Genomic DNA, 15089 nt, shown 5'->3' with positions numbered 1-15089 from the left:
ATGATATTTGAGAGCAAAATATCTGTAGCAAATAAATTGGCTTTGTTGATTTTTCTTTTTGTTGTTTTCCACTTCAATTAATGTTAAGAATAAGGCAGACTATCACCATGAAATAAATATTCTGAGCATGGAAAGTACCTTTGCCACAAAACAAATGTACATTATTTTTTCAAAGACATTTTATAACTGAATCCTATATCATGTGGAAATGGTTTATGGTATAAAAATTATAATTTCAGAAAACTGATTTAGCACTCCTAAATCTATAAAGTGACATTTTTTTGCATGGCAGGATTTTAGTGTAGACCAATGTAATGGTTTTAAAAAGTAATTTTTAACTTTCCCTCAGTTTGCTAGTAATTCTTTAATAAATTTAAAGTCACATAGTAACAATGACTTGCATGAAGTTATGTCTAAATTTCTGTTGGTAATAAAAGAAGGACTATCATTAGGTTTACATTTTGTTTGATACAGATTGGCCCAAATGGTTACTACTTTGCCATTGATCCAAACGGATATGTTTTGCTGCACCCAAACCTTCAGCCAAAGGTATGTCAAGCTTCCTTTGTGACTTTTCATTTTGTGCTTATGTGGTAGACTGAGCCTTTACCCTTATCACTCGTTTTTTACATTTTTTGTGTTTGTGATATGTATCTACTGGATATACACTGCAAAAAATGCATATGCAAAAACTAGACAACAAACTTGAAATGGGAGTTGTTTTGCTTTTATTTAGCACAAAAATCTGCCAATGGGGTAAGCAAAATTTACTTGACAAGGTTTCATAAAGTTTGCTAAATAATTGTAAATAAAAAAAATTGTAAATTTTGATAAGTCAATAATTGTTACAATAAGGAAAACAAGATTTAACATCATGATATGAATACTTTTGGTTAGATTTCATTTTTTGCAGTTCCTGCCCCTACACTTGTGTGCTTTTAGCTATGAGGATTTAAAAGTTGTACAGTTCCAAGTATTTTTCCAGGATGTGTTTTCCTTTGATCTACAGGTTAAGTTTGACATCTTTCACTGCATCAAATCAACACATTCTTAAAAATGAAATTGTTTGTCCTGAGGCTTTAAACAAAGTCCTGAAAGTGTTTGATTTGCTGCCTTATTTTACTGTTTCTGTATTTTGTTTCTCTGAGCATATTTGGAGACTGACAGAATTATATTTCAAGATAGTGTTTGGGGAATTTAGAAGTTTATGACTAAGCAATGTAATTCTAAAAGCACCTGGAGGAATCACTGTGTACATCTGAATAAGATGGATTTCAGGGACTAGCTTGGCGCTCTTTAATGAAAATAATATTTGAAGTATACACAAATTGATTTTTTATAATAAATTAAAATATGTTTTGAAAACAAATTGACATAGTGTAATAAACAAAGGCAGAACATGTCCCATGCTGCACGGTAGATGTAATAAACAGCCGATATTACTTTCTAGTTTCAAATACTGCTATATTTTGAGACTTAGATATTTAAATCTGGTTGAGGTATGTTATATTTTACTTTTGCATCTCAATCATTAGCACTTTTCAATGTATCCTTATCAGCAGGTGCCAATTAGGTTTGTGTCATAATTTCACATTTTCATAAAATTTTTGATATAAAAAGCAAACTGTTTGTGTTATGTAGACAAAAGGTATGTTATAAAATGTCCCTAGTATTTATTTGTTGATAAAATATCGATTTATCAGACTAGTGGTCATATTAAAGGACATTTTATCATGTATTATTTTAGTGAACCAAATAATAAATATAAACAGAACTATGATTACATTTTTATATAGACCAAGTGTATTTATTAATACTGACAAGGAAAAATAAATCTGAAATTAATTAGCACAATGTCATCGTGTTCTAAAACATATCCTAATAAAACTAGTAAAATATTATAGTGACGTACAAAATGCATTCATTTTGTTACTTAATGATTTGTGTCTTTTACTAAATCAATGTAATTCTGTATTAGAACAGACAGCCAAGTTGAACTCAGATAATGGCCGTTAACCCAGCTGCTGTTTCTCCATTATTTAAACGCCTCCGAACAGAGACTTCCAAATTTAATTCTGCGTGATCCTTCCTTTGACCAATTGATTTTTAATGAGTACCCTGTTCCTGTCATTAACTGGACATCTGTTTACTTAGAAATATTGTATCTGCTTAATGATATAGCATACTTCCTAATTTGAGGGAATGTCCTTCTCATAAATTTTCATTCACATACATTTATTATTTTGAGGCAGTTTTACTGTCTTAATGGTTTCCAAATAGTTAACTGGGAAAATAATTAAACAGTCGGTACAGATGCTAATGAGAAGTTGTCCCAGGCATAGATAATTAACTTTCTTTCCAAAAAAACAAAGCAATCTTTTAACAATCAGGTTTAATGAATCTAAACATGCACACATTTTTACAAAATTACTTTCAATAGTGAAAGTAAAACCTTTTAGATATCTTCACATGAAGGCGGGAATTTACAAATGATTAACCTCTTTGGCGTCAACCCAAAGTGTGACTTTCTGCTTGGAATGCTATGCAAGCATGGTTAACCGCGAGTCATGTATGGGGTGATGCGTAATGATACACTTTATGGTGTTCAGCCAGAGTTGTGCTTGGAAAGGTATAATGCTGCCATCTAGTAAGTGAAATAGCATCATGCTGAAAAAAACATAACTATTTATATTATTTCTGCCACTTTAATCATATTGTCACGCTTGGGTCACAGATTTGCAGAGACACAGGAGGTTGTAGAAAAAAAAGCAACTTTATTCAAAGCACTGCAAACAAACATTTGTCTCTTTTCAAAAGTTTAAATGTGCTCCATGACAAGTCAGAGATGACAGTTCCGCCAGGAGCAGAGAATGTCTGAGAGAGAGAGACAAAGAGAGAGAAACAAAACAACCAATTCCAAAGCTGAGAGGCACTGCACAATACTTTTAAGTAAGCGGAGTACCGCGCAAGAGATTTATCGCTCGTTATAGCGCAAGAAAGAAGGGTAAGGAGCAATGTGAAGGTAGACTGTCAGCTGTTTCAGGGGTTTTCCCAGGGGCATCTGTGTCCTCTGAGGGTGAGATCAGCGCTCCAGCTATGGTAACTCATCCATATTCATGAGTGGGGCAGAGCCTTCAACAAAGAGCACAATGCCAAAGGAAAAGCCGTAAAAGCAGTTTTAGAATGAACTGAACGTGAATCATTGCTTGAATTGATCGATAGTGACGACGATGTGAATTGGTCATCAGATACTGACACAAAAAGTGAAACTGATGCATGATACAGCACTGTACATGCTGTGAAATGCCTGCAGAATTTGCTTGCATGAAGCTTCAGCATGATGCAACAGTAGCTGCATGCCAAAAAGTCAGCAAGGACAGTCAAGAAGTTAGCCCCCTAAGCACTGCTCACAATGCAGCAACTGTCAATAGTCACATCAGTCGAAATGTATAAGTCACTGAGCCTTGCACTATGGTGATCTGCAATAACATCAGGGTACGTCAATTATGCAGATCAAGCACTGATATTCTACCCTCTCATGTGCAAGCTGTGCATTGGTGACTGTTTCATAACATGTCAAACACAAAACATGTACTAAAACTGCATCAGTATAGCATTGGACACTAGACAGAGCTTATCTGTTGACATTTTGGTACATACATGTTTCTGCTACATTTTTTCTTGCTGGCTCGTTTTTTCTGGTGTAAACACAAAGCTAAGGAAGTTAAGAAGATCATTTGGAGTGTAATGCAACAACTACAGGGGTCATCCCAGAGTTTAGCTCCAGCATCCATGCTTGGAATATTGATGATATGAAATAGTCAGTTATCATTTTCCATAGACACTGGCATACTTTTTTGTTTGGCCAGAATGGTCACATCTCCATCATAGCACAATTCTGAACATAGTAAGTTTAAAATCAAACAAGGGGACTAAGGTTACACCAATGATATTAGACAAAGAATGACATTAAAAGTTAAAAGCTGGATTTTTTTTAATTCATAATAAATCTTGAAATTAGACTGTGATGCCTAAGTTGCCCAGCTGGCATTACCTCCTGGAACCTGGAACATCAATAGTTATGACCGAGAATGGAGTGGACATCGAGGACACATAACAAGCAAAAGTTGGTACAAAGTACTTAAAAAATGCTACAATTAAAAGTACAGTGCAATTTCTTCTCCAAATAAATGATCAATGATAAAAAATAAGTGCCTTAGTGGAGGTAAAAATGCAAATAAATAATTCACAAGTGGTTAAAATTACAGTTAAAACAGAGAGGATCAGTCCCTTTAAAAACCACTACAAGACTCAGAGTTTCCTTCTAATTTCACATCCCTGCTGCTCACCCTTCTGGTCTGCTCAGTAAGCAGAGATGCCCTCTGGAATGAGGTCAACCATTTTAACTGGCTTAAGTCACCATTACCATCCCTCAATGTTTGTGGGCACCCCATGACCTTTGTGGGCACCCCATGAGCACCCCATGAGCTTTGTTCCCTTCTCCCACCACCATCCATGGGAGCAGTTGGATGCTCCTGCTTTCCATCATTGCTCAACAGGAGGGGCTCTGCCTCTCTCTTTCTCTCTCTCCAGATTTATTTTCTTTTTCTTTTCTCCTCATTCGGGACACTTTTACACTCCTATGAATGTGGAATCCTAATTACAATTCACAGAATGCCCATATAAAACAGATGAGCCAACCACCTGCCTGTTAACGTGTAATCAGTTCATCTCCACGCCAAACAAACCGCTGCAGCAACCTCAGAACCTACTGCTTTTATTTTAAAAAGTGGCACAGCCATGGACCTCTATCTCATTTCGTCACATAGATTAGTTAATTCACAAATAATTAGCTTATCTCTGTATCCTGCTTTTATTATTAAACTAGCAAAATACCCGCGCTTCGCAGCGGAGAAGTACTGTGTTAAAGAGGTTATGTAAACATATATATACATAAACATACTGTATATACATATACACATCCACATATATATACATATATCAACATATATATATACACATACATATATATACATATATATATATATATATATATATATATATACACACACATGCAGACACATATACATATACAGTGGAACCTCGAGATACGATCACCTCTGTATACGAGAAATTCAAAATACGAGGAAAGTATGAGCGAAAATTTCTGATCTAAATGCGAGCATTGGCTCGCGTAACGAGCCACGAGCCAGGCTGTGGGTATAGCTCGCGGCTTAGCGAGGGGGCGTGGTAGCAGTTGCGAGCCGCGATCTGCGGTGTCTGCGTTTCTCACTTAAGTGCACAGGTGGGAAACTGCCCACATGATTGTTCCTGTGGTTGATGGGCTGCAGCTGCCATGTCCTCCCCGCATATATAGAGAAGCGCGAGCCGGTTAAGGGGGAGAGAGAGAGAGAGAGAGAGCAGGCGGGCGGGCGGGCGGGCGGGCAGGAGAGCAGGCTCGCGTGTAGCTGAACAGTGAGCTGAACAGGCGAGCCAAACAGCTGAAACAGGACGGTGTAGAGAAGGTCAGCTGCATTAAGAGTGTCTCGCCTGTTGCAGAGCCCGCAGGTGAGACGCTAACAGAGAAGAAGCACCGGGGATTGTCGTCTGTTTTTTAAAGACTGCATCCTTTTGACGTTTTAACCTCGTGTTAAAGGATTGTTATTCTTGTGTATTTTAAACCTCCACTTCACAACTGTTTTAAGGATTATTTATTTAAACATTTATTGAATGCTCTACTGCACTTTGGACACCTGTTTTGATTCTTTTAATAATCAGTTATATTATTTACCAGTGTTATTTATTAAAGGTAGACTACAGTATATATAATTTATCAGTGTTATTTGTTAGGAAAATTGATTTTTATGTTAATATATTTGGGGTGCGGAACGGATTAACTGGATTTCGATTATTTTCAATGGGGAAGTTTGTTCTAGATACGAGAAATTCGCTATACAAGCTCAGTGCTGGAACGAATTAAACTCGTATCTAGAGGTTCCACTGTATTAACATATACATATTTGTATATCTACATATATATACACATATATACATATATATACATATACATATTTGTATATCTACATATATATAAACATATATACATATATATACATATTTGTATATCTACATACATACACATATATCTATCTATCTATATATATATATATATATATATATATATATATATATATATATATATATATATATATATACACACATATATATATATACACATACATATATATATATATATATATATATATATATATATATATATATAGCTGATTACCCAGTGGATTCGCTCACTGAGTGCAAGAGAAAAAAATAAAATGTATGTATAAAATAAGTTTAATTGCCAAATTTATTTTTCCACAAATAAAGAGCACTTACAATAACATAGAAATCAATATAAACAACATTAACATCATTATCATTTGAGAATATGAAGTAATATATAAGAAGCACATTGCATATAAATATAAATTATTAAACATTAAAATGTTCTTCTATAAAACACTACCGTGGCTATTCATTTGTCTGTCCAGGATTTTAAATCAGCTGTAGCTCGCAAACCGTTTCACCTATTGACTTGAAATTTGGTACACAGATACTACGTCACGTCTACTATTCGCTTCCCCACACATATGAACACATATATATATATATATATATATATATATATATATATATATATATATATATATATATATATATATATACACACATACATATACACACACATACACATATATACATATACATACATAGTGCGTTGCAACACGGGCTGTGATTGTTACATGGGAGGGAGACGACAAATCACAGCTTCCCGCTTTCTAATCGGGCTTGTGATTGCTGCTTTGACGGATGCCCAGATCCCACAGTATTTCCCCTTAGGAGAGGCGTTAGGCAAGTGTAATTGAATAGCGGTGCTGCAAGTTATTACTCTTTTTATCTTTATTTTATTTTATTGTAGAATCAACTCACAGCTGCGCGCACCAGTGCGTGCGTGGCGGATGCGTACGGCTGACGTTTTCATTGTCTACCACCTTCGCTAATCATTCTTGAGGCAGATTGAAGACTTAAGTGCCAGCTTAACTGAAAAATTAAAGAAAACATACTAAGTTTTAAAAAAAATGAGTTTTAACGGGAAAAGATGCCGACGAAAGAAGAGAAGCAGTGGGACGCTAGGGTCAAGAGCTGCTCATTAAGCAGCAAGCGCATCAACCTCTGAGCAAACGAATGGTAAACGTACAGAGAAAGAGGATAAATACTATGAATGGTCATGTCAAGTGTATTCACTCCACGTTATCGTGCAGTGCGCTGTTACTGGTATTTTGATAAAAGAATCTGAATAACATATAAGAAGCGTATAAATTATTAAACAGTAAAACATTAACATTTAAGAAGTAAAGATACATTGAGTACTACTGTAGTGCTTTCGGGTATAGTACATTTTTTGTTTGCCCATTACATGCATAAATGTATACATTTTTTGGTGTACCTACCCAAGAACACGCGACATGACCCGGCAGTTAAAAATGTATCGCTCCAGCAATTTTAACTGTGTTACAAAGTCATCTAATATGGTATTGCAAACGGCAGCGGGAGCGTTTCTATAAACTCAATTTAAACTTACTGTTTACACCGTGCTTTGAAGATGCATAGTATGCGACACGTGTTTCGCCGTAATTGTGGGCTCATCAGGAGTACACAGTCACTGCACTCCCTTACGGGAATCGATCCTCGGACGTAGAGGCGAAGCCCCTAACGTTGTGCCACGGCGTGAGGTTCGTTCATTTGACAGCATGTAGATCGGGGTAATTACATTGCAGGCATTCGTAGTCTGATTCACAATCTGATTGTATGGGTGGTTACCTACCAGGTAACGCTTGTGGTTGGTGAGCAAGTCGGCTAACTTCTGCCACGGTGCCCTCTTTCAGTTGCGAGAAGCAGATCATACAATGGTTGAAATAGTTTAATATATATAGCAAAATCACCGCGCTTCGCAGGGGCGAATATGGTATTGCAAACGGCAGCGTTTCTATAAACTTAAAGTTACGGTTTATACCGTGCCTTGTTTCATATTCTTTTCCTACCTTATCAATTGTGTAATGTGTTTTTTGAAGAGGTTTGATTCATGGAAGTGATCACTCCTGCTGCGTTCAGTCACTTCACGTGAGCCACTGTCTTGTGTGATGTTGCGATGTCCACGGGTTTATTTAATGTTAGCTAAGACCCGGCAGTTAAAAGTTTCTCGCTACAGCAATTTTAACTCTGTTACAAAGTGATGCAAACTCTCGTTTATACCTCGTGTCTTCTCATTAAACTTGTATCTCGCGAATATGGCATTGCAAACGGCAGCGGGAGCGTTTCTATAAAGTTAAGGTTACGGTTTACACCGTGCTTTTTTATACGTCGTGTCTTCTCATTAAACTTGTATCTCGCGAATATGGCATTGCAAACGGCAGCGGGAGCGTTTCTATAAAGTTAAGGTTACGGTTTACACCGTGCTTTTTTATACCTCGTGTCTTCTCATTAAACTTGTATCTCGCGAATATGGTATTGCAAACGGCAGCGGGAGCATTTCTATAAAGTTAATTTAGACTTACGGTTTACACCGTGCTTTTTTATACCTCGTGTCTTATGAAGATGCTTGTATGCGTCACTCACTCGCTTCTTATTGTTTCGCTGCCTTGTCAATTGTGTAATGAATGTTTTCTTCTGCGCTCTTTGGGGCTCCTCCTTCTTTTCTACGTACTGAGTTCACAGTCAGTTCACGTGATTACGTGGGAGGCGTGATGACGCGACACGCAACTCGGTCTCCTACGGCCATCTTGCTGCCTACCATTACAGTATATGGACAAAAAAGAGGTTCCAGTTATGACCATTACGCGTATAATTTTGAAATGAAAACTGCCTAACTTTTGTAAGTAAGCTGTAAGGAATGAGCCTGCCAAATTTCAGCCTTCCACCTACACGGGAAGTTGCAGAATTAGTGATGAGTGAGTCAGTCAGTTAGTGAGTGAGTGAGTCAGTCAGTCAGTCAGTCAGTGAGGGCTTTGCCTTTTATTATTATAGATAGCAGTTTGTTTACCATTTTTTCAGAACAATAGTCAAGTTTATTCTTGTTTAATTGGTCAGTCCCTTTGAAACAGAGGCTGCTTAAAAGAACTATAATTCTTTACCAATCCCATTGCTCATTTTGATAGACATTTAAGAACATGAAAGCACTAGTCAGTTACTGTATATGATAAAAATGTGATGTAATCGGAATTTGGTTTACTTGTTCTTTCTCCTTGGGATTCCATTTACTTCATTTAATTTTTGTCTTCTTGATTTAAAAATTTCTATTTCAACGTTTTAATAACAAACCATGGATCTTACTACAGACTGCTGATTTTAATTAAATCCGAATTTAGAGACACGGCAAAAACAGCTCAGTTAAATACCAAATAATGTATTATTTCAAAAATATTTTGTGGTATGTTTTAGCATTTTACAGAAACCAAGACATTTTAATAAATGTGGAAATTCCTGTTTAAAAGGTAATCGGAGTTAATGTACAAATAAGTACTGACTGTATATGAAATATTTCTTATAAAGTGGAAAAAAATTACAGGGGAAGATGTGATGCATCTAAAATAACAGGAACAAAAATAATCCATCTTATGCAGTAAATGCAGCGTGTATTGTTCTGTCTTTTCTTACTTTGTCCTTCTGTGCCCCAGATTTGCAAGTTCTACAACTGCGTGGAATGAACCCCAGCTGATTACTTACATAAACTTAGTAATGTGGCCTGACCTTACCCAAGGCAAGTCATTTTGACCAAACAAGAATTTGTAGGTTATTAACTTCTCTAAGAAAATTCCCCCAAACACTGTCAGTATGTCTCCATCCAGATGCTTTAGAATTTAGCTGTTTGTAATGAAGCAATAGGTAATCTTACTAACCTGAATACTTTTACTCCCATGCTAGAGAAGAGTACAAACAACTAAACGTAGTAACAAATATGAAATAACATTCAAGGTGAGAGTGTGCTGCAGCTGTAGAATTGTGATGCAATTTTGGGATTTAAATATTAAAACCATATTTCCAACAATCATTAACATATTGAACAGTATTTCTGTTGAGTGTTTTTTTTTTGGTCTTCCATTTTATGCCATGTTTTTAAATATCAACCAAATCAAAGTTTTCAAGCTGTAGCTTTACTGTCCTTCCTTTGAATACAGCAGACTGATAAATTCTTCCCCTTTAAAGTTCCAAAGGGCAACTTAACTATGCACTCTGGAAGTGTGATAAGGTCTCTCACACAGAGACAGAACTGGATAAAACTCATTATTTCACAGAAATGTGATTCAGTATACAGCAACAGTAACTTCCTTTCATGGTGAGCACCATCCTGAATTGCTTTACATGCACAATATAGCATGTACTGTATATTGTTTTAGCCTAGTGATTATTTTGAGTGTATTGTACATATGAAAAATTATTTTAGACAAAGTCTTCTGCAACTTTAATGCCGAGTAGTCACTCAATATGTTGGTGGTGGTAACGCTTTGAGGCACCCAGGTCCTGTAGTTAATGGGGACTACACATTCTTGAGAAACACATTGCAGATGTTGTCCATTTACAGAGAATCCTCCCTTACTTCTACTCTTTTGTGAGTTGTTCACCTTAGAACCAAAAACTTGTTCTCCCACATATTGTGTATGACAATGTTCATGAGTCATATATGACTTTCTTTTGAGCTTGGAGTGTCTGACTGGCATGTACAGTGAAGAAATCAGTCAGCCTGTGCAGTATGCTTCACTGTTGAGCTTGCTGCTGCAACACAGCTATAGTTTTCCTGCCAGTCACGGCACACGGCCACATCTCCACTTGCAGTGAGATGAACACCAAGCCCAGTTTTATGGCTGAGTTACAATGTATGTCCAGTTCATGGGTTGCTTTACACATATCACACCATAAGCTCTTGATTAAGGCCAAGATCAAAGTTCAAGACCAAGTGGTTCAATGGGATTTTGCATAATAGAAGGAATACCCTTACTATGTTATATATTTATATAGAAAAAGAAGTAAAATAGTGAGAAACTACATATGTGGCTGAAGCTGTTTAGTGCAACATCGCCTTTGTACCAAAATGCGTTTAAAGTGTATGGCCCAGAATGTGAAGATAAAATGAAAAAATCAAGTGTCAACAGTTTCCATCAACCCTCTTCAAGTTATGGCTTATACAATAGCACTTAATTCTCTTATGAACATACATACCACTTTAAGACCAACAAAGGTAATCTACAAGTTTTTGGTGCTCACGTTTACAAAGATGACAACTTGCAGCCTAAGAGGAAAAGAAAGTGTTTCTGGTCGCTTGTTTCTGAATCCTACTGCAGTTCCGAACATTATCTAGGTGAGTCATTGCACTGAAGCTGAAAGTGAAGCAAGGTCAAATCTAGAGTATTAGCAATGCAAATAATGTTTACTCCTCAGCGGCAGAAAGGTTGATGTAGAGGAAGACGGGCAATATTATAACAATCACAGGGGGACATAAATGCCAGAAGCTCGCAAAAATATTTTTATCTCCCAAAAAAAAGACATGAATATATTACTTTACAATATATGTGCAATCTCAAGATGCAGATCAACACTTGAGAACATTTTTGAGTTGACAATGATGTGTTTGTTAAGTTTTGAAGCTTTTGCTTTCACCTTTTGGACTGGTGCCCTGTAGGTGCCATTTTAAACTCCAAGAAGAGGAACGGTATTTTTAAAATTTATATAAAAAAAAGCTGGCTGGGATTGGCTCCAGCAGACCCCCGTGACCCTGTGTTAGGGTATAGCGGGTTGGATAATGGATGGATGGATGGATATAAAAAAAGCTTCACTTAAGAACCCAGTTTTCTGTGGAATATGGACATTTACCATGAGTGTGAAAAGATAACTTTGACTTTCAGATTTCCACTTGTGTATCTGATTATGAGCTTCACTGTTTTACTCAAAGTTAATGATTTGAAAGCGTCTGTGAAAAAATGTGCAAATGAGGTTCTTAACATAAAAACTTTTTTCAAAGGAGAAAGAAAAACATTGCACTGCCCTTGATATCTGTGTCATTTGAATGCCACCTGAGATTCAAAAATCTCAAAGATAACTGCTGTAAATAAAATAATTGGATCATGGGTAACTCATCATTATGTAGAGTCATCTGAAGGTGACAATGAGTAGTGACATTTTATGTTATATTGAAAATTATTTGTTAAAGAAAAATCCCAAAATTGTGTCATTATTAGATATTTTTGTCTTTTAGAAATCGCAATAGAACCATATTTTGAATATACTATATTTATTTTGAATAAAATAATTATTTATTTCTGGTATTTCTGAACTTTTTATGTTTGTGATTTTGGTTGGCCATTAAGAGGCATGTAACAATAAAATAGTATTTTCAGAACTTTATAAACTGAGACACCCTTGCCACGATCCAAAGTAAGGGTAACCTTTAAATGAATACTGCTTTTTCATTACCTCAGACGATTGGTGTAGGCATCCCAAAGATTTATTCTACGAAAAGAAGGCCGGTTTTCCAGGTAAAGGCTAATATGAGTAATAACAGCTGCTGGAGTGGTAGCGCTGCAAAGCTGCTAAAGCTCAAATTGCTTTTGGCTCGCTTCATCATAGACAGCAGCCTGGACCGACATGAAAAAAAATGAGGAAGTTGTCTTCTATAATTTTTTTCATATTTCATTCTTAAGTCTTAGTAAAGTTTACATTAGTGGAATTGAGACCTTTCCAAAACAAAGGGTGTGTCAACTATCTGGGCTAGCAGACCATTATGTGGTTATAGTAGTAGAAAGTGGTGTTTTCTGAGGGATGAGAAATGAAACTGGGCATGAACATACCAAACTCCATTATGAGAGAACTGAGACAAATTCACAGACTTTTGGCATAGAGCATTTAAATTAACTCATCCAGCCAGTCCAGATTTTTGAGACATCCTAGAGAGGTGGCATTTGTTTGCAATCTGCATTGTAATTTCATAGATCTGTGTCAAACAATAGACTTTGATTCTTAAATTTAATGCAGATCTATGTCACCGTTTGGAAACATATACTGAAACAAAGGTGACAGTTACAGACAGATGTTTCACTTGCTGCTGAAGCATGCCTTGCACTTTTATAGAAGACAGTTGTCTAAACTCAGACAATTTATGTTGAATCTTGACGATTAGTACAATTAACCATGTTTTTGAAGGAAAATAGGAAAAGGGAATAATATCACACAGCATTTTTCCCTTTTCCTGCTCAGCTTTTGACACTGATCTAATAAACTAAAAGAGCAGATTTTACTGGCCACAACTCTGAAAGCATTTGTAAATGTATACTCCAATAATGCTGCCTTTGTATTTCTGGCAGTATTCCATTTTTCATTACGTTCCAGCAAGGCAAGGATCATGTGCTGACCACCCTGAAGGGTGCTCCCGAAAGATCCAACTTTGCCTTAGTTGGTCCAGATCAATTTCAGATAAGCTGAGGATGTCATAAAAGTGGCTGCTGCAGCAGGCAGCTTTCCAGCTTGCAATGCAACCCACCAAAGTACTCACAGTGGCAACTTAGTAAATGCAAAGCAGCTGCTAATCTAGTTTCAATACAAGTAGCGCATCCTACTGTTCTGTAGCTGGCGAGCTTATCGCAATCACTGCCATGCTTTGGAATCTGTTGTTTAAAATGTGTTGTGTTATGAATTTATGATTGTTTATTATGCTTAACAAAGTCTGTCTATTTTTAACTAAAGCTCTGAGTCACATTTTCACTGTAATGAATATTTACAAAAGTGGTTTACGACAGCCAGTTTTACAATAAGTAACCTTTGACATTTGAAACCAATATCCTTTCAGCTACATTTTGTCACATGTGTGTGCAGCAGTTCGAAAACAAAAATGCCAAGATTTTGTTTTCTGCAATGGTTTACCATTTGATATTGTACAAACAGTAGCATAAAAGGGAATGAAAGGAAGCTGGAAAAAGTCTTACATTTTAGTTTGCGATACCCCTAATCTTAACCAAAACACATCGCTGCACGTACAGACAATTTGCCAGTCTTCCGGCTTCAGACTCACTGGATTTGTGTGTTCTGTCCAAAGTAAACACTGATCATTCACAAAAAATGATTACAAGGAGAATAAAAAGAACAGATTTAACAGCTCTATAAAGAATTTGATTTCTGGCATTGTCACAGTTTGTGTTCCTTCATGTCTGTGTTGTTTTTTAGGAAATATGAAAATAGTAGAACTATTGTGACACAAACAGGTCATTCAGCATCCTATTCACCTAGATTTTTTTTCTGTATGTTGATTTATTTAATCACTCTGCTTTGTTCATCCTACATTCCTAAGATTGTCCAGAATGAGAGAATGTGAGCATATTCTTTAATATACTTTGTGATAGTCCACTGTTCTGACGGATGTTGATTTTTGTTTGTGCCCAGTGTGCCAGCGAGTATTGTATATCATCAACCTGTATTGGGGAAAGTTTAGTCATAAAATACATGAATGTTTAAAAAAAATGGTACAGTATGGGTTGATGAATAGACAGCTTGATTTATTACTAGGGATGGAAATGAACAGGGACAGTGCAATACAATATTGTCATGGTATTTGGGTCACAGGTCTTTTCAATTCATTATGTTTAACTGCATTTTCACTTACAAACTCAGGGCACTATACAACAATAATTACAGTAATAATATGAAAAAAATAAAAACCAGATTATTCCAGAATTTGAGTGCCCCAAGGCTAGAGGTTCTGCCTTCTACACTATAGTAGTTTTATGTTTCTGTGGGATATTAAGGAGGCCTACACCTTGAGAACAAGTTTTATGTCCTGGAATGTAAACGCTAAATAGTTCAGAATCAAAATTCACATTATTGACCAGGTACACTAATATGTAATAGGAATTTGTATTGACATGACATGCAAAAACAATATAACATATAGAAAATAAATTAGAATAAAACAGGAAGGAAAAAGAGCCCATGTATACATGGATACTGAGTAAGACTCAAAACTGTTAAGTCAGAAAAATTGCATGTGGAAA

At 36.1% G+C, this 15089-nt stretch overlaps 1 protein-coding gene across 1 annotated transcript in view; it reads left to right on the top strand.

The window, feature by feature from the left end:
* The window catches only part of LOC114661741 (voltage-dependent calcium channel subunit alpha-2/delta-1), a 754616-nt gene that overhangs the window by 627969 nt on the left and 111558 nt on the right, over positions 1–15089 (top strand). The window contains 2 exon segments of the mRNA XM_051920004.1: positions 475–549; positions 12528–12584. Of these exon segments, the coding sequence (XP_051775964.1) occupies positions 475–549; positions 12528–12584 (132 nt within the window).

This window comes from Erpetoichthys calabaricus, chromosome 1, assembly GCF_900747795.2.
Source record: "Erpetoichthys calabaricus chromosome 1, fErpCal1.3, whole genome shotgun sequence".
Taxonomy (NCBI): domain Eukaryota; kingdom Metazoa; phylum Chordata; class Cladistia; order Polypteriformes; family Polypteridae; genus Erpetoichthys; species Erpetoichthys calabaricus.
The sequence above is the reverse complement of the archived record's forward strand: the minus strand, read 5'-3'. Positions and strand labels throughout refer to the sequence as shown.